Source organism: Aegilops tauschii, chromosome 1 (assembly GCF_002575655.3).
Source record: "Aegilops tauschii subsp. strangulata cultivar AL8/78 chromosome 1, Aet v6.0, whole genome shotgun sequence".
Lineage (NCBI taxonomy): Eukaryota > Viridiplantae > Streptophyta > Magnoliopsida > Poales > Poaceae > Aegilops > Aegilops tauschii.
In genome coordinates this window covers 481,147,044-481,172,044 of record NC_053035.3, presented here as the reverse complement: position 1 = coordinate 481,172,044, position 25,001 = coordinate 481,147,044, and the positions used below count along the sequence as shown (strand labels likewise).

At 44.0% G+C, this 25,001-nt stretch overlaps 1 protein-coding gene across 1 annotated transcript; it reads left to right on the top strand.

The window, feature by feature from the left end:
- The first annotated feature begins 6,796 nt into the window (after nt 1-6,796).
- Nucleotides 6,797-19,244, top strand: LOC109747567 (homeobox-DDT domain protein RLT2). The gene is made up of 18 exons (XM_020306605.4): nt 6,797-7,581; nt 7,715-8,212; nt 8,514-8,590; nt 9,898-10,392; nt 10,478-10,570; nt 10,647-10,811; nt 10,902-11,124; nt 11,993-12,093; nt 12,491-12,577; nt 12,895-13,047; nt 13,146-13,295; nt 13,872-14,081; nt 14,175-14,849; nt 14,928-15,476; nt 16,334-16,954; nt 17,052-17,156; nt 17,614-17,877; nt 18,051-19,244. The coding sequence occupies exons 1-18, from the start codon at nt 7,422-7,424 to the stop codon at nt 18,981-18,983; spliced, it is 5,559 nt and encodes a 1,852-aa protein (XP_020162194.1). The 5' UTR covers nt 6,797-7,421; the 3' UTR covers nt 18,984-19,244.
- Nucleotides 19,245-25,001: the final 5,757 nt, after the last annotated feature.

Sequence of the window (25,001 nt, the reverse complement as noted above, 5' to 3'; positions counted from 1 at the left end):
CAATTCCGAGATGCTTGCCTCAATCCATAAATGGATCTCTGAAGCTTGCATACCATGCTAGACTTCTTTGGATCGACAAAACCCTCCGGCTGAGTCATATACACATCCTCGGTTATATTTCCATTAAGGAAAGTCGTTTTGACATCCATCTGCCATATCTCATAGTCGAAATATGCTGCTATAGCAAGAATGATCCGAATTGATTTTGGCATCGCTACCGGTGAGTAAGTCTCATCGTAGTCAACTCCTTGAACTTGTCGATAACCTTTAGCGACAAGTCGAGCCTTATGGACTGTGACATTTCCGTCCATATCAGTTTTCTTCTTAAAGATCCACTTGCACTCAATGGCTCGAACGCCATCTGGCATATCAACCAAGTTCCAAACTTGATTGTCATCCATGGACTTTAATTCGGATCTCATGCCCTCAAGCCATAACTCGGAATCAGGGCTCTCAACCGCTTCTGCATACGTAGTCGGATCGTTGTTCTCCAAGAACAACACATTGCAGTCATGTAAATTTTGCAACCTTTCCGACCTCCGTGGAACTGGTGTCGACTCCACTACGGGTTCCCTGACTAGATCCGTTGTGACAGTATCACCTACCGGAACGTCCCCGTGTGGTTCTCGAATTTCGTCGAGTTGGACCGTCCTCCCACTAGCCTTCCGATTGAGAAACTCTTTCTCAAGGAAAACTCCATGTCGAGTGACAAACACTTTGCCCTCTTCACGGTTGTAGAAGTAATATCCCAAGGTTTTCCTTGGATATCCCACAAATATGCACTTGTCCGATTTGGGTGTGAGCTTATCCGACTAGAGTCGCTTGACATATGCTTCACATCCCCAAACTTTCAAAAAGACAAAATGTGACTCTTCGCAGTCCATATCTCATATGGTGTCTTATCTACGGACTGAGATGGTACCCTGTTTAGTGTGAAAGCTGCAGTTTCTAGAGTGTATCCCCAAAATGACAAGGGTAAATCCGACTGACTCATCATTGATCGGAGCATGTCTCGATTCCTCCGTTCCGACACACCATTTCTCTGTGGCGTACCCGGAGGAGTCAGTTGTGGAACTATTCCACGACTCTTCAGATGATCATCAAACTCCTGGCTCATATACTCACCGCCACGATCAGATCGTAGAAGTTTGATTCTCTTGCCAAGTTGATTTTCCACTTCGTTCTGAAACTCCTTGAACTTTTCAAAAGTTTCTGACTTGTGCCTCATCAAGTAAACATATCAATATCTACTCAAGTCGTCGGTGAAAGTCACGAAGTATTGGAAACCACCTCTGGCTGTCATGCTCATTGGTCCACATACATCACTACGTATAAGTTCCAACAGCTCGGACGCCCTCTCGCAACTCTTTGCAAAAGGAATCTTAGTCATCTTACCGAGTAGGCAAGACTCGCATGTCTCGAATGATTCAAACTCAAACGAAGTTAGAATTCCATCATCATGGAGCTTCTTCATGCGCTTTTGACTAATGTGTCCTACTCGACAATGCCAGATGTAAGTCGGATTTATCTCATTAGGCTTATGCCTCTTGATATTTATGTTATAGACTGATTCACCTTAAAGATATAGGATAAATAACCCATTCACAATGGGTGCAAAGCCATGAAACATATTATTCAAGTAAATAGAACAACCATTGTCCTTAATACTGAATTCATAACCTTCTCTCATCAAACATGAGGCAGAAATAATGTTTCGACTCAAAGCAGGAACATAATAACAATTATCAAGTTCCATTACAAATCCTGAAGGTAAATTAAGTTGCATAGTGCCGACGGCCAATGCAGCAACTCTTGCTTTATTCCCGACGCGCATGTCGACTTCTCCTCTTGCGACATTCCTAGTTCTGCTTAGCCCCTGCATCGAGTTGCATATGTGAACAACTGATCCGGTATCATATACCCAAGAGCTACTAGAAACATTAGGAAGATAAATGTCTGTAACATATACAACAAGTGTACCTGAAGAAGAAGTCATACTTCCAGTCTTCTTGCCCTTCTCGGCAAGCCACTTGCTGCAATTCCTTTTCCAGTGTCCGGGTTCCTTGCAATGAAAGCAAATACTCCCCGAGGCCGTCGCGCAGCGGCGGTAGTTGGAGTTGCCTCCTTCTCCTTGCCCTTTGCCTTAGCCTTTTTCTTGGACCAGCTCTTCTTGAACTTAGCCAAATTCTGCACCATCAATACTTGACGATGAGTACCTTTCTTGATATCCTGCTCTGCCACTTTGAGCATCCCATGCAATTCAGTGAGCTTCTTTTCCATCCCATGCATATGGTAGTTTGAGATGAACGGCCCATAGCTATCTGGAAGAGAACCCAAAATTGTATGTGTGGACAACTCATGCCCAAGTGGGAAGCCCAGCCTATCCAGAGCTTGCATGTACCTGATCATCTTGATCACATGCGGGCTCAGTGGATCACCCTCTTTCAGCTTACAATCCATCAAGGATCGCCAGACGTTGAACCTTTCGGTCCTAGCCTGCATTTGAAACATGCTCTTAAGGTTCTCGATCATATCGAAAGCCTCAATATTTTCGAACTGCTACAGATCGGGCTCCATAGAAGCCAGCATGAGACAGCTGATCTCGTTTGATTCATCAACGAGTTTCTGGTAGGCATTTCTGGCTGTGGCATTAGCATTATCGGCAGGTTCCTCTGGAAGCGGATTCTCTAGAACTTGTTCCTTTTTCTCATGCCTAAGAACAATTCTCAGGTTTCTATACCAGGTGGTAAAGTTTGTTCCATTCAATTCATCCTTTTCCAAGATTGATTTCAACGCAAAAGGGGTAACTTGAGCAGGTGGTGCCATTGAACTACAACAGAAATATGCAAAACACTAAGACATGTATTCATGAAAAGTAATTCATATTAAACATTTTAATAAGATCATTACTCCCACTAAAATCAACATCCCTCGGTTGATACTTAGTGATTCAAGATCCAAGATCAACATGTCAACTAGTGAGCTTTTGCATCACCGCTAGAGGACAAGATCACTCGGTAAGCAACTCTTGCTAATCGTATCTCCATACGACTCTTGTTGTTGGGGACATCTCATGCCTCGCCAACTCCTATGCCTCGTGGCCCAAAACTATTTTGATAGCCACGACAAGTCAACCAATGCTTCGCCTGTAAGTGTCCGACACAAACCCATCACTTCAAGGAGATCTAGTGGCAACCTAATTTCATAGGCCCGCCACTAAATATACTTGACATGTGAAGCTGCGGCAAATTGGGGAGGCATTTGTACTTGACATTCTTTGAGGGATCACCCTACTTAAAACATCTACCATGCAAAAGAAGGGTGCATACAAGGGATAAACTTTCACAGGCAGTTTATATATGTGTGATATGGTATAGCCCCTTATCACAGCGCATGGTGATCTCCATCTCCACGTGCGCGGTCTGCCCATGCATGGTTGTCCTCATGGTGATCTCCATCTCCACGCCATGGTGTCAACCGCCAAGTGTTACATAAGATACTATGCTATTAAAAACTAATAGCTACTGAAAGTAAATTACATTACATGGCTTCTCATGTTGACACGCAGGTCATTAATACAATAATGGGACAACCATATGGCTCCTGCCGGTTGCCACACTCATGACACGCAGGTCATGAAACAATAATATACAAGCAACATACATGGGCTATACCAAATCACAGTCATTCCCTGCAAAAACGAGTCAGACGTTCTACCGCCGAAGATAAAACCTCCTGAAACTCTATCTTCCATGCGGATTTTGGCCTAGCCAGAAGCGCCGAAATCGCGTTCTAAAGTTTCGCTACTAAACCAACTTTTCGTTAGCTTCAGTTGGACAGGTCGTGGAGCAAAATCGGAGTTTGTATGCAAAAGTTACAACCGTTTTACCGAGACCGCTCCAATAGATTTCAGCACCGCGGAAATCACATTTCCGAGGTGTTGATCTATGTTCCGATTCGATCAATCTCATTGATCTTCGCGTGTTGCATCCGGATTTACGTTCCACTGTCTACCCTGATGGCGGAAACCGACTGGTAGGGGTAAGTCGTGTCACGACCTCTGCGTCACGATCACGGAAACAAGATGACGAAACCAACCTTCAACACTGACGTGCGCGACCGATCTCATGACCCGCACTTGAACCGATCTACATATCTCATATGCATATCATCGAATCTATCACCACACAACCTGGCTCTGATACCACTGTTGGAACACGCGGTATGCTACGCTAGCGCCAAATAAAATTTTCTACCGCGCAGCCAAGATCATGCTGCTGGAAATAGATCATGGGATCGGGTTTACCACTAGACGCGCAGTCACCGCAGCGGAAGTAGAGTTGGTGATGCGTGTAGCCGATCTCCCGAGCCGTCTCCTCCTCGCGTCGTCGATCTCCCGCGAACAGCGAAGACCCGTGAACGGTGATCTCCCGCGAACGGCGCCTCGCGGTTCCCTCGAACGGTTCGTCCAAGCACCGCAGATGCGATGCTCCAAGGTATCCACACGTGCGGGGTGCAGCGGCGGGCAGCGGACTGCTAGGTCCGGTCGCACGTCATGGGCGTGGGGAGTGTCGGCGGCTATCGAGGGTTGGGTCAAGATCAACCCTAAGTGGTGCGCCCACTCCCCTTTATATAGACCTCCGAGGTGGGCTCAACACTTGAGCCCACTAGGAGTCTGCGTCCATTTTCGACTCGGATCCAATCTGAATGGGCTGCAGCCCCTTAAGTGTGCGACCCTATAGGTTCACGTACACATGGACACGACCAAGTCGGTAGTTGGTAGCGGCTCCTAGCAGAACATGCCAACTCCCATGTGTGCGTAAAGTCGTTTGACGAACCTCGACAATGTGTCATATGCAACATTCCTTTTGCCTCATGATATTTGTTATCGAGCTCAAGGCGAGTACTTGTCACCCTTGTGATAGCTCGACCTCTCTTCTCGAAACTGTGATACAGATTCCCGAACTGGGTTAACACTTAAGCCAAGACGCATGGCCCTGCTTTCTGAATCTGATCACTCGAGAGGGCCCAGAGAATATCTCTCCAAATAGGAGGGGCAAATCCCATCTTGGTCAACCATGTCTCGCGGCATGTCTCACGACTCACCCGAAAGCTACCTTTATAACTACCCAGTTACGGAGTAGCGTTTGATAGACCCTAAGTGAGTCGATCCTCATCCCGAGAACATGTGAGGACCTCAGGTCTCGGACATGGCATAGACATTGTACTTGAGACTAACAGATGACAATCTCTCGCTGCGTCTCAAAGTGGGTCTGTCCGACTCGGTGATCTCCATCCCCGAGTCCATACTATCGGTTTAGCATCTCCATGCACATGACTTGTGAAACATAGTCATCAACCGAGTTGTATACTAGTCAAGGATATGTGTCCGCATAACCTTATCAACTAGGGACCATTAGAACAATCATCATACAATACATAGTTCCACAAACAAGTCACATACTTATTGATACATATCATTGATGATGTTCAAGGACAATACAAAGGACTCATGAATACATATGGAAATATCATCATCACATGATTGCCTCTAGGGCATATCTCCAACAAGAGGAAGCAGTACAAAGTTTAGTAATGAACCAAATCAATCAAAGGGTCATGTTTCAAAGAAAATAATATTTGCCTTTTTGGTGCCGACGGACCTGCAAAGAGAATTAGAGAAAGGAACAAGTTCCGAACTAACATCTACTAGTAGTTATAAAAGCGCGAGTTAGGTGAATCCAGATGGTCTCAGCCATACAACCACCCGTATCCAACGTCCCATGGCATTCCAATGATGTATCCATCACATCACCGACATAACAAAAACACCACTAATTACATCAATTGTTATCGATTTCTGAAATATCATCAATTGTGAGAGATTTTTTAAACAACACTAATTGCATTAATCACAATTAATCTTGAAAACAATATTAACTTAAGTACACAAATAATCTCCATAATGATTGTTTCCCCCCTTAATATTATAATGTCACGACCAATTCTACAAATAAGAAGATTGAGAGACAGTATGTTCGTTCATCAACGAGGATGCAAAAACGTGTTATGGACTCCATGGTTGCGAAAATTCCCCAGAGTGAGCAACAACACTGGGCCAAGCAACCAAACCGGTGGTTCATGTGAAGGTAGCAGCTTCGCCAAGGCCGATGACCCCTTTGTCTCAATTAGGACCTTGGCCTACTGAAACGCTGAAACCAAACGGAGTGGCACGTCCTTTGTGTGGATGAATGGGGGCCATGCAAAGTGACCACGGCCGTACATGCACATGACTTAGCATGCATTCTCGAAAGACCAAACCTTAAGAACCTGTTTTGCAAACCTTAAGAACCTTAAGAACCTGTTACACTCTCATTCCCTTTCCCCATCTCAATTACCAGCCCTTTCCCAGGTAATAGATATGTGGGACTTGTACATGTGAATTCCCCTTCCACTTCTCTAATGAGTTCCCATTTCACGTGAACAAACAAAGGAATAAAACTCTCTATGCCTCAAACTCCCGTTCCCTCTCTCCAATTCCACCGACCCAAACATGCTGTAAGCAACATCTTTGTAACCAAAGGGAGGACTAATCGAAGTGGAAGAGGAGTCGCAATATACTACTGAATTAGATGTGGGTGGCACTCGCATGGTTACTAGTCTCGTACTATTAATGTCCTTGGGGTGTCTCTTTTTCTTAAAATAAAAATATGTTGTGTATATTTTATTTCGAAATATTTTCCCATCGAAAAAAGGAGTACAGTACTCCGTCTGAGTTGACCTGACCGACTGGCTTGACCCAGAGGCATCCTACTCATCTGACTGACCCCCGGGCGCGGACCCATGGCTCCCCACCCCACCCACAGAAGATCCAGCGGCAGTTCTACGGCGCGAGGAACAACCTATGAACACGCACGCACGCGCCCGCCCCGTCCAAATCCACCCCTCCGCAGATACGAAATTTCCTTCCTTCCACCAGACGCAGACGCGCCAGAGGCCACCATCGATCGCTGGATCGATCGCGGGCGAATCCGCGCGTCATTATTCCCATTAACAACAGCAAGCAAAGAGGAGAAGGAGCAAATAATAAACAGAGAGCGGAAAGGAGGAGGGGTTTTTATTAGTCGTAGCATGGAACAGCGGCAGCATCATCGTCCAGCGACCCGAATCCAAATCCAAATCCATCCCGTGGCCTCCCGTCTTTCCTCCTCCGCCCCTCTCCCCCAATCCCAGTCGCCGCCTCGCCGTCCCACTCCCCTTCATCCTCCGGTTCCCTCGCGCTCCTGTGGTTCCCGCCGCGGGCCGTCGCCGGGCGGGTCCGGATTCGGGTCCGCGGCCGCGGGGTCCGAGGGGGCGTGAGGGCGGTTGCTGTTGTTACGTTTCGGCGGATCTAGGGTTCGATTCGGTCGGCAGAGGGGGGGATGGACTCCTCCGGCGACGGAGGGGACGAGGGGGCGCCGGCCTCGTCCTCGGCGCCCTCCGCGGGGCCCGGCGGCGCGTCTGGATCCAGCGGGAAGCCCACGGCGAGGCGCGTCATGAAGACGCCCTACCAGCTGGAGGTCCTCGAGCAGACCTACACAGGTTCGCCCACGCTTCCTTCCCTCTCTGAATTTCGCTAGTGTTTTTTTCAGAGGATTTTCGATCCAAGTATGCAGGCGCGCTCGTGAGTTTTTTCCCTAGGATCTAATCAGCGCTGTTTCTGGTGATGGTGCAGATGACCCGTACCCTAACGAGGCCAAGCGGGTGGAGCTGTCGGCGAAGCTGGGGCTGACGGACAGGCAGCTGCAGATGTGGTTCTGCCACCGGAGGCTCAAGGACCGCAGGCCGCCGCCCGCCACCAAGCAGCGGGACGAGGAGGTCGCCGTGCCGGTCCTGGCGCCCCCGCCAGTGCTGCAGCACTCGCTGCCACACCCGCACGCCGAGCCAACGTACGGCGAGCAGCTGCTGCTGCCCTGCGGCAGCTCCCGGAGAGGGCCTGGCCGCTCGTCTGCCGTGCCGAGGATTTCTGCTCCCGAGGTCGACAGGAGGTACTACGAGGCGCATCCGGTCATGCTGCCTCCGCAGGCGCCGGTGCAGCTCACGCGGGCCGCGCACCGGGCGATCGAGACCGTGCAGCAGCTCATAGGAGAGCCGCTGAGGGAGGATGGGCCAGTGCTTGGCGATCACTTTGATCCGCTTCCTCCTGGTGCATTCGGAGCGCCTATGCCTGTTGGTATGAGTGTTATGCCCATTGTGCTTCCCTTTTTCTTTTCTTCGTTTGTGCCTAGTATGTCTGCATACTTAATGGCACAAATGAGTAAATATAGGTGGATATGAACTTGAATTATTTTTGTGTTCACGCAAGTGTTAGATACTGTATCGTTTTGTAGTGTTGCTGTTGATGCCAATTGTTTGTGTGGTACTTTCAATATTCTAAATGCTTTGTTGTTGTTGTTGTTGTTGTTGTTGTTGTTGTATAGTATATACTATCGATATTCTGACTTGAACTCTGCTCTTGTCATGTTGTGGAGTAGTTCCAGAGCAGCGGAAGCAGCCTTATCGATCACATGAGACCAGTGTATTTTCTGCACACGATCCCAAGCCCATGAAGGTATGCTTCAGTGCATTTGCAGGCACATGTTTAATTTTGGCAGTCACTGAGCTGCACCCCTGTTACCGAGTAGATGGTCTGAGTAGAAGGTTAACTAGTCTATCCCAGTTTGCATTCATAATAAACTGTTTGATGAGAGGGTTTATTCATTTATATCCCTGTTTGCCTGCAAGGAACGAACTGTCTTTCATGCAGAGCCACCTCTGAATACTTCAAATGTTTGTTGAGGCACTACTTGCATATTTGCATTTGATGCACCATAGTTACTTATGAAGATATTGGAGCCTAAGTAGCGCTGCATGTAACATGGCGAAATCATCATGGCTAATCTTGAAAGCTGGCTGCGTGTAGTATCTGTGCGAATTTGTCCCAACTGGCTTTGGGGCCAAGTTTGGGATTAACAGGCTAGGCCTAATGATATATGTTATGATGTATATTCTTTATGGTTTTCTGGCCTTGTTGACCCGATTAGCTGCTCAAAGGCAAAATTAACCAATCATGTGAGCAGCCTAACCAAGGAAATTATATGGTTTAGAGACAACTGCTAATTATTTGCGCAGAGCCTACCTTATGGCGTCTTTGTAAAATGGCCACAATGACTTTATAATGTATGTAAACTAGTAAGTTGTTGTACTGGAACTTCATCGATGGACCTATGAAGTCAATTTCGGATTTGATGTCATATATTAATTTTTGCTCTTGATAATATTGCATATGACCCTGCTTGTGTACCACTGCTTGAAATTACGTTACTATTGTCATGTGTAAATGTGGTTGTTAGCGCAGTGGTGGAAGTACTCCCCAATTGTGCCAAGAAAGAGGTCCTGGGTTCTATGCGGCCTCTCTGCACTGCATTGTTCAGGGGCAAGGCTTGCCTCATATAATCCTTCCCCAGACCCCACCTGGTGTGGGAGCTTCTATCTCTTGGTTTGTCCTTTTAGTGATGTAGATTGCTCATTTGACTCAAGTACAGGGCATGGCCTTTTGCAGTAACTGTACATTGCTACCCTTGGCTCCATTAAATGGAAAATTTTGAGTTTATTCCTTGTATATATATTGTTGCATTAAAGGGAATAGTGCAACGAGAGAAGTATCTTCTGCTCTGTTTATGGACCAATACGTGGATGAGTGGTCCTTGTTAGCTTGATTACTACAAACATGTGTTCCTCTCTCATGACTGATCACATCACACTTGTACTTTCATACTTCATACTCAATTTTACAGTAGCTGTATCCTCCTGTTCTGTTTTCTGCTTGCCTTGTTGTTTTTAGTTTGACAGTATTTTTATTCTGTTTTTTCCTTGCAGGCATCAGCATTCTTGCCAAGCATAGACCCTTCTGTTTCAAGTACAGTTACCGGGAAGAGGAAGTACATGTCTGGAAATTCTTCTCATCTTCCTTCACGGGCAGTACATGAGTACCAGTTTCTTCCAGAACACACTAGCGATATATATGAGAGAACAAGCCAGTCGTGCTTTTATGATGCTTCAGCGGAAGCTTCAAATTCGAGGATATCTTCTCTGTCTACAGGATCACGCTTAGTACATGGTGCTGAGAAAGCATCTAGCTATGCATTTGATGGTCAAGTATCTGGCTCTAGCCATTTAAATCAACATGGAAAACCATTGATCTCCCTGTCGGGATCCACAGATTATGAGATGGCTTCGAATATTGATGTTAGTCCTGCTCCAATTGAAGGCCAGTTTGGCATTCCTCAGGTTGCTGGACTTCAAAATCCCCTTGCATCCGCTGAAGGAGTGGATTATCACGATGATGCATATCGACTGGATAGAAAGCGAAAAGTATGATTTTTGCTTCATGGATGCCATTTTTTTTGTACACATCATGTGAGTTGATGTATGATCTTTGTTCTCATATTTACTCCAGCATAATGAAGAATCAAAGATTGCGAAGGAAGTTGATGCTGAAGAAAAACGGATAAGAAAGGAACTCGAGAAGCAAGATGTGTTGAAGAAAAAGGTATTCCTTGTTCATGTTATAGAAGGTCAATTGTGTCTTTCATGGTAAGACATTTAACATTCTAATATATTTGCAGAGAGAAGAACAAATGCGGAAGGAAGTTGAGAGGTATGACCGTGAAAGAAAAAAAGAAGAGGAGAGGTTTATGCGCGAAAAACAGAGGGAAGAAGAGAGACTCCAGAAGGAACAATGGCGTGAACAGAAGCGCATGGAGAAGTTTTTGGTGAAACAATCCTTGAGAGTTAGTTCACTGGCTCCTAAACTATAAATGCATCAGTCATAGAGATTAGACCACTTGTACTTTTCAGTTTATAACCTGTTCTCTGCACAGGCCGAAAAACTAAAGCAGAAAGAGGAGCTTCGAAAGGAGAAAGAAGCTGCAAGACAAAAGGCTGCTAATGAAAGGGCTACAGCACGTAGAATTGCACGGGAGTACATGGAACTAATGGAAGATGAACGGTTAGAACTAATGGAACTGGTTTCACGAAGCAAAGGGTTGCCCTCGATGCTTTCTCTTGATAGTGACACATTGCAGCAACTCGATTCATTTAGAGGTCTGCACTAGATTCCTGGATCTATGCTTATGGACTGTGCACTGCCTTTGGTTCCTTCGTTTTTGTTTCAGAAAAAGAAAAGAAAAAGCATATGTCGATTTAATACTGAACATTCTCTTTCTCAATTGGGTACCTAGACTTATCTTTTGTATGTCCAAAGACAAGTTCTATGTCAAAAGGATTATCAACTTGAAATTTATGATCTACCTGTTCCTAGTACATTTTCAGCCGGAAGTTCTGCTGCTACTTGGGTTATCAATATATTATAAGAATGGAGTACTTTTTAAAATAATTTGGACTAGTTTAATTTAATATATTTAATTGTTCAAACATTTGAGCCTTGCCTGCTGTTAACTTTTTTTTCCTAATAAGGAAGCTACTAAAGAAATAAATTTCATTGATGCTCAATATTTTAAGGCACAAGGGAGTCTACCCTTCCCATATTAAAATCATTATAAGTGTGAAAACAGATACTCCCTCTAGTATCATATAATAGCTGTCACTTTGGACAGTGGCATGGTATGCAACCTACTAATTTATATGGTATGAAAGTAATTTTCAAGAGAAATTTGCACATATGATTTAGAGGCACCCAGTCTAAATATGCCCAATGATACTGCTAGTCAATGTTTAAAAGTTACCTTGGCTTTGTTCACAGCACAGCTTTTTTAGGGAACCCAAGGGAGTAGATCAAGTGATCTCATGATTATTTACTGCTTAGCTGGTGCTATATCATATGAACACTTTCTTTGGTTGAGTTAAATATCACAAAAAAGAGGAACTTTTTTTGCTTGCTACTTTGGCTCTGTTTAAGCTTGAAGTGTAGCAGCTTAATGCAACATCTGAATTGTGGTTTATCCTTGTGCAGGAATGCTGACACAGTTTCCTACTGAAGCTGTGAGGTTGAAGGTGCCATTTTCAATAAAGCCATGGACAAGTTCTGAGAGTAACATTGGAAACCTTCTGATGGTACTTCCTGATCTGATTCTTCAACTTTTTTTTCTTTTGTCCCCTAAATCCTCTCACCAGCAATCCACCCACAACCACACACCCAAAGATGGGCAAACGGAAGCTTGAAAATTGCACTTTAAAAATCTTGCTGCCCTGTGTAAACGAAGGGCACAATTGTAAAGCTGAAGTGTAAAGAATACAATTTCTGTCATCGTATTGTTCCTCTAGAAAGTTTTATTCTTCTACTACTACACATGCTTCTTTGGCAATTGTGTATGAAAAAGAATCTTGTACATGTGTTTGCTTGCTTCGTTAATCTGCAGATTTTTTGTAAAACGATGACAGGACCTTCTTTTCAAAGTATATGCTAGAGTGTATTCTTTTTTTAACTGAAGCTGCTTTCTATGAAATTCAGGTGTGGAAGTTCTTTTTTACCTTTGCGGATGTACTTGAGCTTCCATCATTCACACTCGACGAGTTTGTGCAATCTCTTCATGATTATGTAAGTTATTTGCCCGATCTATGATGCTAAAACAGAAACTTTGTACTGTTGACTCTAATCAATGCTGAGAGATGCGCACCTGCTATACGATGCTGGTTATATTTGAATAAGACCCTAGACTTCTCCATTCGTTTACTCCTCTTTCCTTGGTTTTCATACCCTATTCATTCATACGTTGACTGTTGGATGCTAAAGAGTAAGACTGAACTGGCATTTGACTGTTGGACTTGGATCATGATTAAGTTTTCAGAGATTTTATTTCTGCGCCTTTTATGAAATTTGACTTTGTCTGTTGGTTGCTGGTATTCATTTGGCAGGACTCAAGGTTGTTGGGGGAATTGCATGTTGCTGTGCTGAAATCCATCATAAAAGATATTGAGGATGTTGCCCGGACTTCTTCAGTTGTTTCCGGAGTGAATCAGAGCAGTTCTGCTAATCCCGGAGGTGGACATCCACAGATTGTTGAAGGGGTGTGTGTGCATATCTCCTCCTTTTCTATAACATAGATTTTGTTCCGCACAGAACCAATTTTATCTATAATTTAACACATCTGATTTCTTGCTATTAGGCATATGCTTGGGGGTTCAACATACTTACCTGGCAGCGCCACTTGACTTATCTTACGTGGCCTGAAATATTGCGCCAATTTGGTTTATCTGCTGGTTTTGGGCCTCAGTTGAAGAAAAGGACTGAAGATGTATACCATGACGATAATGAGGTATTGACTTTTGAAAGTTTCCAATATACATATGATATTAGCTTGACAGCTACTCCCTCTGTTCCACAATATATGGGACGGAGGGAGTATATTGTAGGACAAAGTATATATGGCCCCAGTTACAAAAAGGTATATGACCCCAGTGACAAAAAAGTCTATGACCCCATGGAATATGGGGCTGTGTCCATGTTTACTATGAAATACGGGCTGTGTCCATGTTTACTATGAAATACGGGCTGTGTCCATGTGAACTATAAAACCATCTGACTAGAACCCTGGTACTTATGAGAACTGTCTACTTAACCTCAAGTGGTTGTTGCTAAGTGGATGGGAGTAAACAATACTATTATACTCATCAAACCATGTGCAATTCTTAGTTTTATAAGGACACCTGATTATCTTGGATGATAACTGACAGTATTTATGCTGTTCATGATAATTGAAACTTAAAGAGTACATATTTGCAGCTCTATAGCTTTTATGAACCTACAATTTGTGCTCTTTTGTTCTTCATGGCTAGAAAAGAGTGTATATACTCGAGAACTTTGACCAAATTAATGCAAAATTTGTTGACAGGGCCGAAATAGTGCGGATGTTATTTCCACTCTGCGAAATGGTTCAGCAGCTGTGAAATCTGCTGCTTTGATGAAAGAAAGGGGCTACACCAACCGTCGCAGGTCTAGGCACCGTCTGACACCTGGAACGGTAAAATTTGCTGCTTTCCATGTTTTATCACTTGAAGGAGACGAAGGTCTCTCGATACTGGAAGTTGCAGAAAAAATTCAGGTACATCTGCGTCTCAGTTTTTCTTCCAAACTAACCCTGACCTGATATTGTTTACTTATCCGACCTTCTTGATTTCATTATTAATCCCTTCAGAGATCTGGACTTAGGGACCTTACAACAAGCAAGACACCTGAGGCATCTATATCTGCTGCATTGTCAAGGGATACCAAGCTTTTTGAAAGAACCGCGCCCTCGACATATTGTGTTAAAACTCCTTATAGAAAAGACCCAGCTGATTCTGAGGCTGTGTTCTCAGAAGCAAGGGAAAAAATAAGGGTGTTTCAGAATGCACTTTCGGGGTGTGAAGAAGTGGAAAAGGATGTGGAGGATGCTGAAAGGGGGGATGATGATTCTGAATGTGACGAGGCCGATGATGATCCTGATGGCGATGAAGTGAATATAGAGGAAAAAGATGTCAATGCTTCAGTAGCTAGAGCAAAAGATGCTGGCTTGCCAATTGCAGCTGGTGACATAAATGATGAAGTAAAAGGTGTGATTAACCCATCTATGCCATCAAGCCCTCACAGTAAATCTCCAAGTGGCTTGCAGCGTATGGTAGATAAGTCCACTGCAGTTAGTACTTCAAGTGATCCACCCATTGGAGCTTCACAAGACGCAGAGATTGATGAAAGTAACCAAGGGGAATCCTGGGTTCAGGGGCTAGCTGAAGGTGACTACTGTGATCTTAGTGTGGAGGAACGCCTCAATGCATTGGTTGCACTGATTGGTGTTGCCACTGAAGGAAATTCTATGCGTGCAATTCTGGAGGTATTTATCTTGCCTAATCTCTATATCTTGATATTTTCCCATTGAACGGCATCTGAGCAAGTGACTGCACTTTTGCAGGAACGTCTTGAGGCAGCAAATGCTTTAAAAAAGCAAATGTGGGCAGAGTCACAACTTGATAGAAGGCGTTCAAGGGAAGAGTTTGCAGGCAGAATGCAACATGATCCTTGCACGGATTTGAAGGCTGATGTGGATCAAGGAAATAATGTTGGTGAATGCACTCTTACTCCAGTACATAATCTCATCAAAGAGAACGGTGGAAAGGCCAGCTCAGTAAACAATGATTTGCTCGTCGACCAACAATGTCAACTTAATGCTGGTAATATGGTTCATGAGGGGAATGGTGTAAGCAGGATATCCAATGCTAACCCAGAGAGCTTGTCTGCTCAGCAATATGCTTCATCTGAGAAAACACGATCTCAGTTGAAATCCTTCATAGGTCACAAGGCAGAACAGCTGTATGTCTACAGATCATTGCCTCTTGGACAAGATCGAAGACGGAATCGGTATTGGCAGTTTTCTACTTCTGTATCATCCAATGACCCTGGGTCTGGAAGAATATTCTTTGAATCTAGAGATGGATACTGGAGGCTCATTGACTCGGCTGAGGTGGGTATTTTTTAATTCTTAACTCTTAAAAATGCAGTTCTGTCGTCCAATATTCTCAATAGAAGCTGACACATGATGCAGTTCAGCTGGTTCATTTTGTCCTTCTATCTGTTAATCAGTCACTTCATTGCTTGTGCAATTTACTTTATGCAATCATGTTAAAGTATGAACACATGACATTCAAATACGAGAGAGAATTGTTACCTCAAGTTAAATGGATTGCATCTATATCATTGGAGGGTGGGGCTGTGGGAGGGCACAATTGATCAGAGTAAAGTGAAATTGCTCACGGTGTCTTTCTGAAAACTATTTTTGTTGGATGACATAAACCATCTATCTATACTCGATCGAATGGCTTTTAGATATTATTTGCTTTCTCCTCTCCCATTCTAATACTTCCTTTCTCAAGATTGTTGTGAATGTTCAGCCAGTGTTGTGCTGTATTACTCGGATGCACTGATTTCTGCTGGTGCCAGCTAGAAATTGAGTTTTCTGTGACCAGCTTGAAATGAGAATTTCTAACTAGTTTTTATTGTTGATTATTACTTGCTGACCTCTTCTTTAAGTTTACTACCCTTGGTGTTTGGACTGGTGTTGGAGCATATGCTGCCAATCAACTCTGAACTGCTAACAGCAGCTGATCTATTGAAAAAGTAGATACTTATTAGAGTGATTATCATTCATCTTCCTCCATCATTTAGCAAGTGGACATAAATTCTTATTAACTGATTATGTACTACGTCACTCTTAAAGAGATTTTTGTGTTTTTTTACACAACCAACTGCATTATCTCATTTACAATGTATCTGCAGAATTAGACTCACCGTTTTAACATGATGTCTTGCCGTAAAATGCAGGCATTTGATGCTTTAGTAGCTTCCCTCGACACTCGTGGCATCCGGGAGTCACATCTGCATTCAATGTTGCAAAGCATCGAGTCAACCTTTAAGGATGCTATAGGGTGGATAAAGTGTGCCACTATAGAACACTCAGCTGGAAGGAATTTGAGAAATGGAAGTAGTGAAATCATTAGCCCAAATCATAGTAATGAATTTGGAAGTCCATGCAGCACCCTTTCAGGTGTCGTTTCTGATACTGGAGTGGCATACTCGGATTCTTTCAAGATAGAGCTCGGGCGTAATGATCTTGAGAAGGTTGCTATTTCCAAGAGGGCATGTATGTTTCTGAAGTGGATGTGGGAGGGCAACAATCATCAGTCCACATGTGCCATGAAATATGGAAAGAAACGGTGTTCTGATTTGATACATGGTTGTGATTATTGCTATCAGATTTATTTAGCTGAAGAAACGCACTGTTCGTCTTGCCACAAGACATTCAAATCCATTCACAGTCTCTCGGAACATACATCACAATGTGAGGAGAAACGGAGAACCGATCCTAATTGGAAGATACAAATATCAGATGATTCTGTTCCCATAAGACCGAGATTGCTGAAGCTGCTGTTAGCTACCGTTGAGGTTGGTAATTACATGTTTTTAGTCATTGACCTGCTGTTCCTATTGTGATTGTTTCTAGTAGCTCTGTTGTTTAAGTTGTTAGCATTTTGTATCTCAGGCCTCGGTTCCAGCAGAAGCTCTCCAACCATTTTGGACAGATGGATATCGAAAATCATGGGGTGTTAAGTTGTTTTCTACATCATCCAACGAAGAAATTTTCCAGGTTCCCCATCCTTTCCCTTTCTATTATAGTCGATGCACCAAGTAGTTTCTTTTTGTTTGGTAGACACAGTTGCCTTGAGTTTTATCATTAGTACTCAATGCACCAAGTAGTTTATTTAGTTTGGTTGAGAGGGTCCTCACATCGGATCCACTTGTCCACAAAGAACATTCTGGAAATTATTTCACCCAATGAACTGTACATGCGCTGCTTTAGTTCTCGTGATGTAGATTATAGTTTAGACAAGAGCTGACAGTCATCTAAGTCCCTCTAATAGTTAGATCGATACTGCTTTAAACCATAAGGATTCCATCACCACCAACTTGCTTCAGTTTGCCAGCCTAAATGTTCTAGCAGTTGCTACTTTACCATGTTTTAATAGCGAGAGTAACTTAGCAGGAACCTTTATACATGTTTGTATTTGCCCACCTGAAATATTGCTGTCGTCATGTTTTTGCAGCTGTTAACTGTGCTGGAAGGTGCACTAAAAAGGGATTACTTGTCATCTAACTTTGAAACGACTGCTGAGTTGCTTAATTCAAATACACTAGATTTTGCTGGTCGGAATTCTATTGCATGTTCTGGATCTGCTGCTGTACTTCCATGGGTACCCAGCACTGCTGCTGCTGTTACATTACGGCTGTTAGACCTTGATTCTTCCCTCTCGTACACGCTTGATCAAAAGGCAGGATTAAATAAAGAGCGAGAAGCTGGGGATTTCATTGTGAGTGTCTTGCCTTATTATTATTGCATATGTTTTCATGGTATTTGCATGATTTGCTGGTAATGAGGTGTCATCTTTGATGCCTTCAATTATGTGATGTGTTGATACATCACGATGATTTGTTTGGATATCTTAACGCTCTTTTTTCATCATACCTTGTTTCTTCTATGCAGAAGGGTCCTTCGAGATATACTGCTGTTAAGAACAAACAAGAAATGGGGCTGGTGGGAGCTCCTGGCTTTGATCATCATGTTGGAGCGCAGCTGACTCCCAGCAATGGTCTTAGAGGCCGTGGACGAGGAGGTCGAGGGCGTGGCAGGGGAGGTAGATCCCTCAGTCGTGGTGGCAGGGTCCCAAGAGGTGTTGGCAGCTCTCCCAGGATTGAGTTCAGGGATGACAACAATGTGTCTTATAAGGAAACCACAGATAAGCAAGCTGGCCGAGGCCGTGGGCGTGGTCGCGGCCGTGGGCGCGGGCGAGGACGTGGACGTGGACGTGGCAGTATCACTGTAAGTGGCAGTGGCAGTGGCAGTGTCCGAGGTCGTGGAAGAGGACGGGGACGAGGACTTCGAACTGTTAGGCCTAGGCAGCCAGTTGAGCTTGGAGCCAGATCAATTCCAAAGGCAAACTTGTTGGGAACCTTTGGCATGCTAAGTAATGCAAAGCCTATGACTCTGCATTCTCCACAGAGCTCTGGTGCGGAAGAGTGGGGCTTGGATAGACGAGCATATGCCGAGGATGACGAGGACAACTCAGTATCTCAATCAGATGAATCAGAAGGGGACGAAGAAAATGGCGAGCCCATGAACGAGGATTACGATGAGCAGCTTCCAGATTATTCAAGGGACAATTCTGGATCCAGCCCCCGTCAGATGATGGATTCGGAGTCAGAAGATAATGATGAATACGATGAGGAGGGCGAGGAGGACGGGGCCGACTATGATGCTGAGCAACCTATGGACGAAGACAACGATGATGCTGAGATGAGCGGGGATGACGAACTTGGTGATGACGGCGACGATGATGACGGTGGTGGTAGTCAGGTTGGAGCGGGGAACGCCGACGACGATGATGCAACATCCTATTCTTCAGAGTATAGTGAATAAGAGATGTGAGGAAGAACCGGGTCCATGCTGCCGAGTAGTGATGACTGATCTACAGTTTCGCCTTCGGTCGCCCAAATGCTGAAAGAAGTATCGAAGAGGATGAAATAGGTTTATATTTGATTGTTGGGACGCAAATTTGCTTGCTTCCCGCTGGACTTGAGCTTTGTACATACTTGTGTTAGTTGTTTACAGACTAGATGTTCCCAGTGTACAAGATTACCGTCGGTTATAGAAGTGGTACTTGCTGCTTCATTCATGTTACCGTTCATCTCGTTGCAGAGGGAGCAACCGCGCACTTGATAAGCACACGAACCAACCAAATGCTGCGCCAATAGATTGTCCCTTACATTTCTAACACTAATCAACCAAAGCGACAAAAGAAATTTCCATATCTTAGAACATCTGAATATATAACCTGCGCGGATTTAGAAACATGCATAATCTTTGCATCTACCACGCACAAACATATTAAAATTTTGTGGCAGAAGCTGGATTTGGAATTCACTCATGGAAAGCCTGGCTGAGCTCATGCAAAGCATATCTCTGTCTGAAACCGTCTCCAGCCGCTGTAATGGAGTACTTTAACCTTGAAGCTATCTCTGTGTGTCATTGACGATTGATCAGTGTCTTTACATTGTAGAAACATGCTTGCTCACAGGGGAGAGAGAACTAACGAAACGGTTATAGAGATACCCCGCAAGAAGAGAGGGAGGGAGGGATGGATGTCTTAGATCCATGCCCTGTTTGGTATGGCCTCGTAGACCATGCGGGTGCGATAGATCCTCTTGGGGATGAGGGAGGTGAGTCGGTGCTATCTCAGAGATGGAGCAGCCATCGAGCCAATGGCCGCACCAGAATTGCATTACATCCAATCGGCTAAGAATCTAGCACATCCCTTCACTAAAGGTCTACCATGAAACGTGGTAGAAAATGCATCAAGAAAGAGGGGTATGAGATCCACATGATTTTTCATGGTGGTAAAGCAACCTATGTGATCAGAGATCCCGTGAAACAGGAGCTAGGAAAACAAGCTACTGTTTAACTTAGGAGAGTAACCCTATTAACCCAATCCGTTGAAGACGCACTACTCTCACAATCTATATGGTAGGTTGACTTTGTCTTAATGTGTTCTAAGGCTTGTATTAGCAAGATGCTATCTTACAGAGCGATCCTTGGAAGAACATACCTATATGAGTCTAAATGTTGTTCATAGTCTATGAGATAGAGTAATCTCTAGGAAGCTCATGAACATGTAAGGAGTGTGACCTTCGACAACCTAGTGCCGGTAAGAAAACCGGTGAAACTTCTTTACACCAAACCGACAATTCAAGGCATAATCCATTATTTAGCTGTGAAAAGTGTAACCCTTTATTCTAGGTGTATGTTCAACCTTAATCGATCTCTACCGAAAATTCTAGTATACCAAAACAACGTTTGTAACAGAGGACAATATAATGTGCCTCTGAGATCTGATAGTATTTCCTGGTTAATCTCTAAGCGCATGTTTGGTTGCATTCCCTCCCTAGTACGGTTGTTTCCCCATGAGACATGTTGACTGTAGACATGCTGAGACATGCATTTATTGTTGTTTGGTAGCGATGCATGTGATGAAACATGCTGAGCTGAGACTTTATTTGGTAGCCTGCACCTGAACATACATGCTGGGCGGAGACTGTGTTTGGTAGCCTGTATGTGAGGTATGCTGCTTGAATGTAGTTTTTGGTGGCAATACAATAATCAAACAACATTTCGACACTCCACTAATAATGCGGGCAATAAAACATCACCGTTCCAACATAATTTGAGCAATGATAACTTATTTCGACTATATGTAAATATGAAAAAAAACTAACACGTAATTGGAGCAATAAAACATCTTTGGAACACGTCTCGGGAATATAATAAGACATAAAACCTCAATTTGTAGTAGTGCATTAGTAGATTCATATTAAGTAGCCTCATTCGAAATCCAAGTTTACGAATATCCATTTTTGAGCCCAGGCTCATCTGCATCCGGTGAAGAGAAAATTCACAAAAGATATTATTTTTTTCAAAAAATTCCATTTTTTTGCATGGAGGATAATTTGGTGCGTGAGGTGCGCTTCAAATTTCAATCATTTGGACATATGAGTAGTTCTCAGCAGAAAAGACAAATTGGGTCAGAACAATACATGAACAGTAAGCATTTTCACAGAACAATACATGAACAATATATGTAAACTTATTTACAAACCCGATTTTACTTACTTTTCTTCTTTATTTACTTTAGTTTTTTCCTTTAGCTTTAAATTTTCATTTCCATTTCCTTTTTTTCTTTCCAAATTTCACAAACAATTTCTGAAATCCGAGATTTTTTTTCCAAATCGGCGAACATTTATTTCAAATCGGGTGAACATTTTTTGAATTCAAACTTTGTTCAATGAATTCAGAAAATTTTCATATTATTCTGAAATTATGAACATATTTAAAATAAGTGAACATTTTCATAAATGGTGAACAAATTTTGATTCATGAACATTTCTTAAATTCATGAACTTTTTTGAAACCGTGAACAGTTTTTGAAATCATGAACATTTTCCAAATTCATGAACATTTATTTGAAATCATGAATATTTTTTACATCCCTGTACATTTTTTTTACAAATTTTTGCACATTTTTCTAAATCATAAATTATTTTGTAATTTCACGAACATTTTTTGAAATTGTGTACATTTTTTGAACATTTTATAAAAAATTATGAACTTTTTTAAAATTGTAATTTTTTTCGAATACACGAACATTTTTTGAATCCATGAGCTTTGTCATTTCCCGAACATGTTTTGAGTTCTCGATCATTTTTTCGCAATGTGCAACTTTTTAGAATTCTGAATTATTTTTAAAAAAAGGAAAAGGCTGAAAATAAAAAAATAAAAAAGGAAAAAGGAATGGGCTTCCCGTCCCGCACATGAGCCAGCCCATGAGGGCACGCTGGGGAGCGTGGGGGTGCGCGCTGGTCGCCATATAGGAGTGTGACACCCGGGTTGTTAAGCTACAGTAAACCCTCAACTTTCCCCCTCCGGTTCATCTGTCCGGATACGCAGCCCGTTCGTCCGCTACACACCCCTAGCATATCGAATACGCAACTTTCCCCCTCTTCATCTGTCCGAAAACGCGAAACACCGGGAATACTTTCCCGGATGTTTGCCCTCTTCGCCGGTATCACCTCCTGCCGCGTTAGATCACCTCTAGCACCGCGTATTGCCATGTTATGCTTTGTGATGCTTTGATTGCTCTGTTATTTATTGTGTCCCCCTTCCGTTACTTCTTTCCGGTAGACCCCGAGACCGCTGCCGGTACCCCTGTGATCGACTACATCGACGATGAACCCTTCTTGCCAGAGCAACCAGGCAAGCCCCCCCCCCTTGATCACCAGATATCGCCTATTCTTCTCTATACTGCTTGCATTAGAGTAGTGTAGCATGTTACTGCTTTCGGTTAATCCTATTCTGCTGCATAGCCTATCATTGTTGCTACAGTTGTTACCCTTACCTGCTATCCTACTGCTTAGTATAGGATGCTAGTGTTCCATCAGTGGCCCTATCTTGTCCGTCTGCCATGCTATACTATCGGGCCGTGATCACTAGGGAGGTGATCACGGGTATATACTATATACTTTACATACATGACACATGTGGTGACTAAAGTCGGGTCAGCTCGTTGAGTACCTGCAAGTGATTCTGATGAGGGGGCTGAAAGGACAGGTGGCTCCATCCCGGTAGAGGTGGGCCTGGGTTCCTGACGGCCCCCGACTGTTACTTTGTGGCGGAGCGACAGGGCAGGTTGAGACCACCTAGGAGAGAGGTGGGCCTGGCCCTGGTCGGCGTTCACAGATACTTAACACGCTTAACGAGATATTGGTATTTGATCCGAGTCTGGCCATTTGGTCTATACTCACTAACCAACTACGCGGGAACAGTTATGGGCACTCGGCGTCGTGGTATCAGCCGAAGCTCTTTTTGACGTCAGCGACTGAGTGGCGCGCGCCGCATTGGACCGTAAGCTCGCGCTTGTATTAAGGGGGCTAGGTCTGCTTCCGGCCGCGTACGCAACGTGCAGGTGTGCAATGGGCGATGGGCCCAGACCCCTGTGCGCATAGGATTTAGACCGACGTGCTAACCTCTCTGTTGAGCCTAGGTGGGGCTGCGACGTGTTGATCTTCCGAGGCCGGGCATGACCCATGAAAGTGTGTCCGGCCAAATGGGATCGAGCGTGTTGGGTTATGTGGTGTGCCCCTGCAGGGAAGTTTATCTATTTGAATAGGCGTGTCCCTCGGTAAAAGGACGACCCGGAGTTGTACCTTGACCTTATGACAACTAGAACTGGATACTTAATAAAACACACCCTTCCAAGTGCCAGATATAACCCGGTGATCGCTCTCTAACAGGGCGACGAGGAGGGGATCGCCGGGTAGGATTATGCTATGCGATGCTACTTGGAGGACTTCAATCTACTCTCTTCTACATGCTGCAAGATGAAGGCTGCCAGAAGTGTAGTCTTCGACAGGATTAGCTATCCCCCTCTTATTCTGGCATTCTGCAGTTCAGTCCACCGATATGGCCCTTTACACATATACCCATGCATATGTAGTGTAGCTCCTTGCTTGCGAGTACTTTGGATGAGTACTCACGGTTGCTTTTCTCCCTCTTTCCCCCCTTTTCTTTCTACCTGGTTGTCGCAACCAGATGCTGGAGCCCAGGAGCCAGACGCCACCGTCGACGACGACTCCTACTACCCTGGAGGTGCCTACTACTACATGCAGCCCGCTGACGACGACCAGGAGTAGTTAGGAGGATCCCAGGCAGGAGGCCTGCACCTCTTTCGATCTGTATCCCAGTTTGTGCTAGCCTACTTAAGGCAAACTTGTTTAACTTATGTCTATACTCAGATATTGTTGCTTCCGCTGACTCGTCTATGATCAAGCACTTGTATTCGAGCCCTCGAGGCCCCTGGCTTGTATTATGATGCTTGTATGACTTATTTATGTTGTAGAGTTGTGTTGTGATATCTTCCCGTGAGTCCCTGATCTTGATCGTTCACATTTGCGTGCATGATTAGTGTACGGTCAAATCGGGGGCGTCACAAGTTGGTATCAGAGCCAACTGCCTGTAGGAATCCCCCTTCCACACTCCTTGGCCGAAGTAGAGTCTAGACATTGCAAAGCCTTTTACTAACTTGGCTGTGTGGCTTACGGGCCCACGTCGCCATTGGGTGGTATTAGGATCTTTTACTCCTCGACCTTTACTCTGGGACTCTGATCTCTCTTCTATTCGGGTTAAATGATTTTGCTAACTCTAACACTAGGTTCTCGTAACTACTTCCTCCCGGAGAGCCCTCACTCCAGATGAATGCTTGATGCACCGAAGGATCCCGAAGATACTCTGCGATGTTCTCTCGAGACTTTGTGCCATCGCTTTTGCAATTCCTTTCCATCGATAAACCCCTATGGATAACCACGTACACTTGTCCTTCATACAATCATTTCCCGTTGATCTTGTTATTACAAGATACCCCAAATTCTCTCTATTGTTCTGAAAATCCTTTGAGATACTGCCTTGCAGTTCTTTGCCACAGGATTACCCCTATGGGTAATTCCTCGCTCTTACCGAGTATCTGCTCATCCCCAGTTGTTCATGTGTTTCACATAAGTCTTTGAAATACTTTTCGATCTTCTGAAAATCCTCTGCAGCCTGTTATTCTAGAAATTCTTGCCTGCTTGCATTATGGTTAATCCCATATGACTAGTAGTCCTTGATAACATCCCTTGTCTTAGTCATTTTGAGCCTAGTGATTCAAGGTGCGTACGCACATAGTCATCAGGGTATCCTTTTTAAAATTATCTTTCCGACTCAGACGTCATTCCGGACATGAGTTGTTTCTTGGCAATTCAAACCTTTATTGATTGTCCAACTAAGTGTTTTCAACTTATCCATCCTTGATCAGAGCGTCTGCTTCTGATCCTTCGTTTTGGAAACCATAAT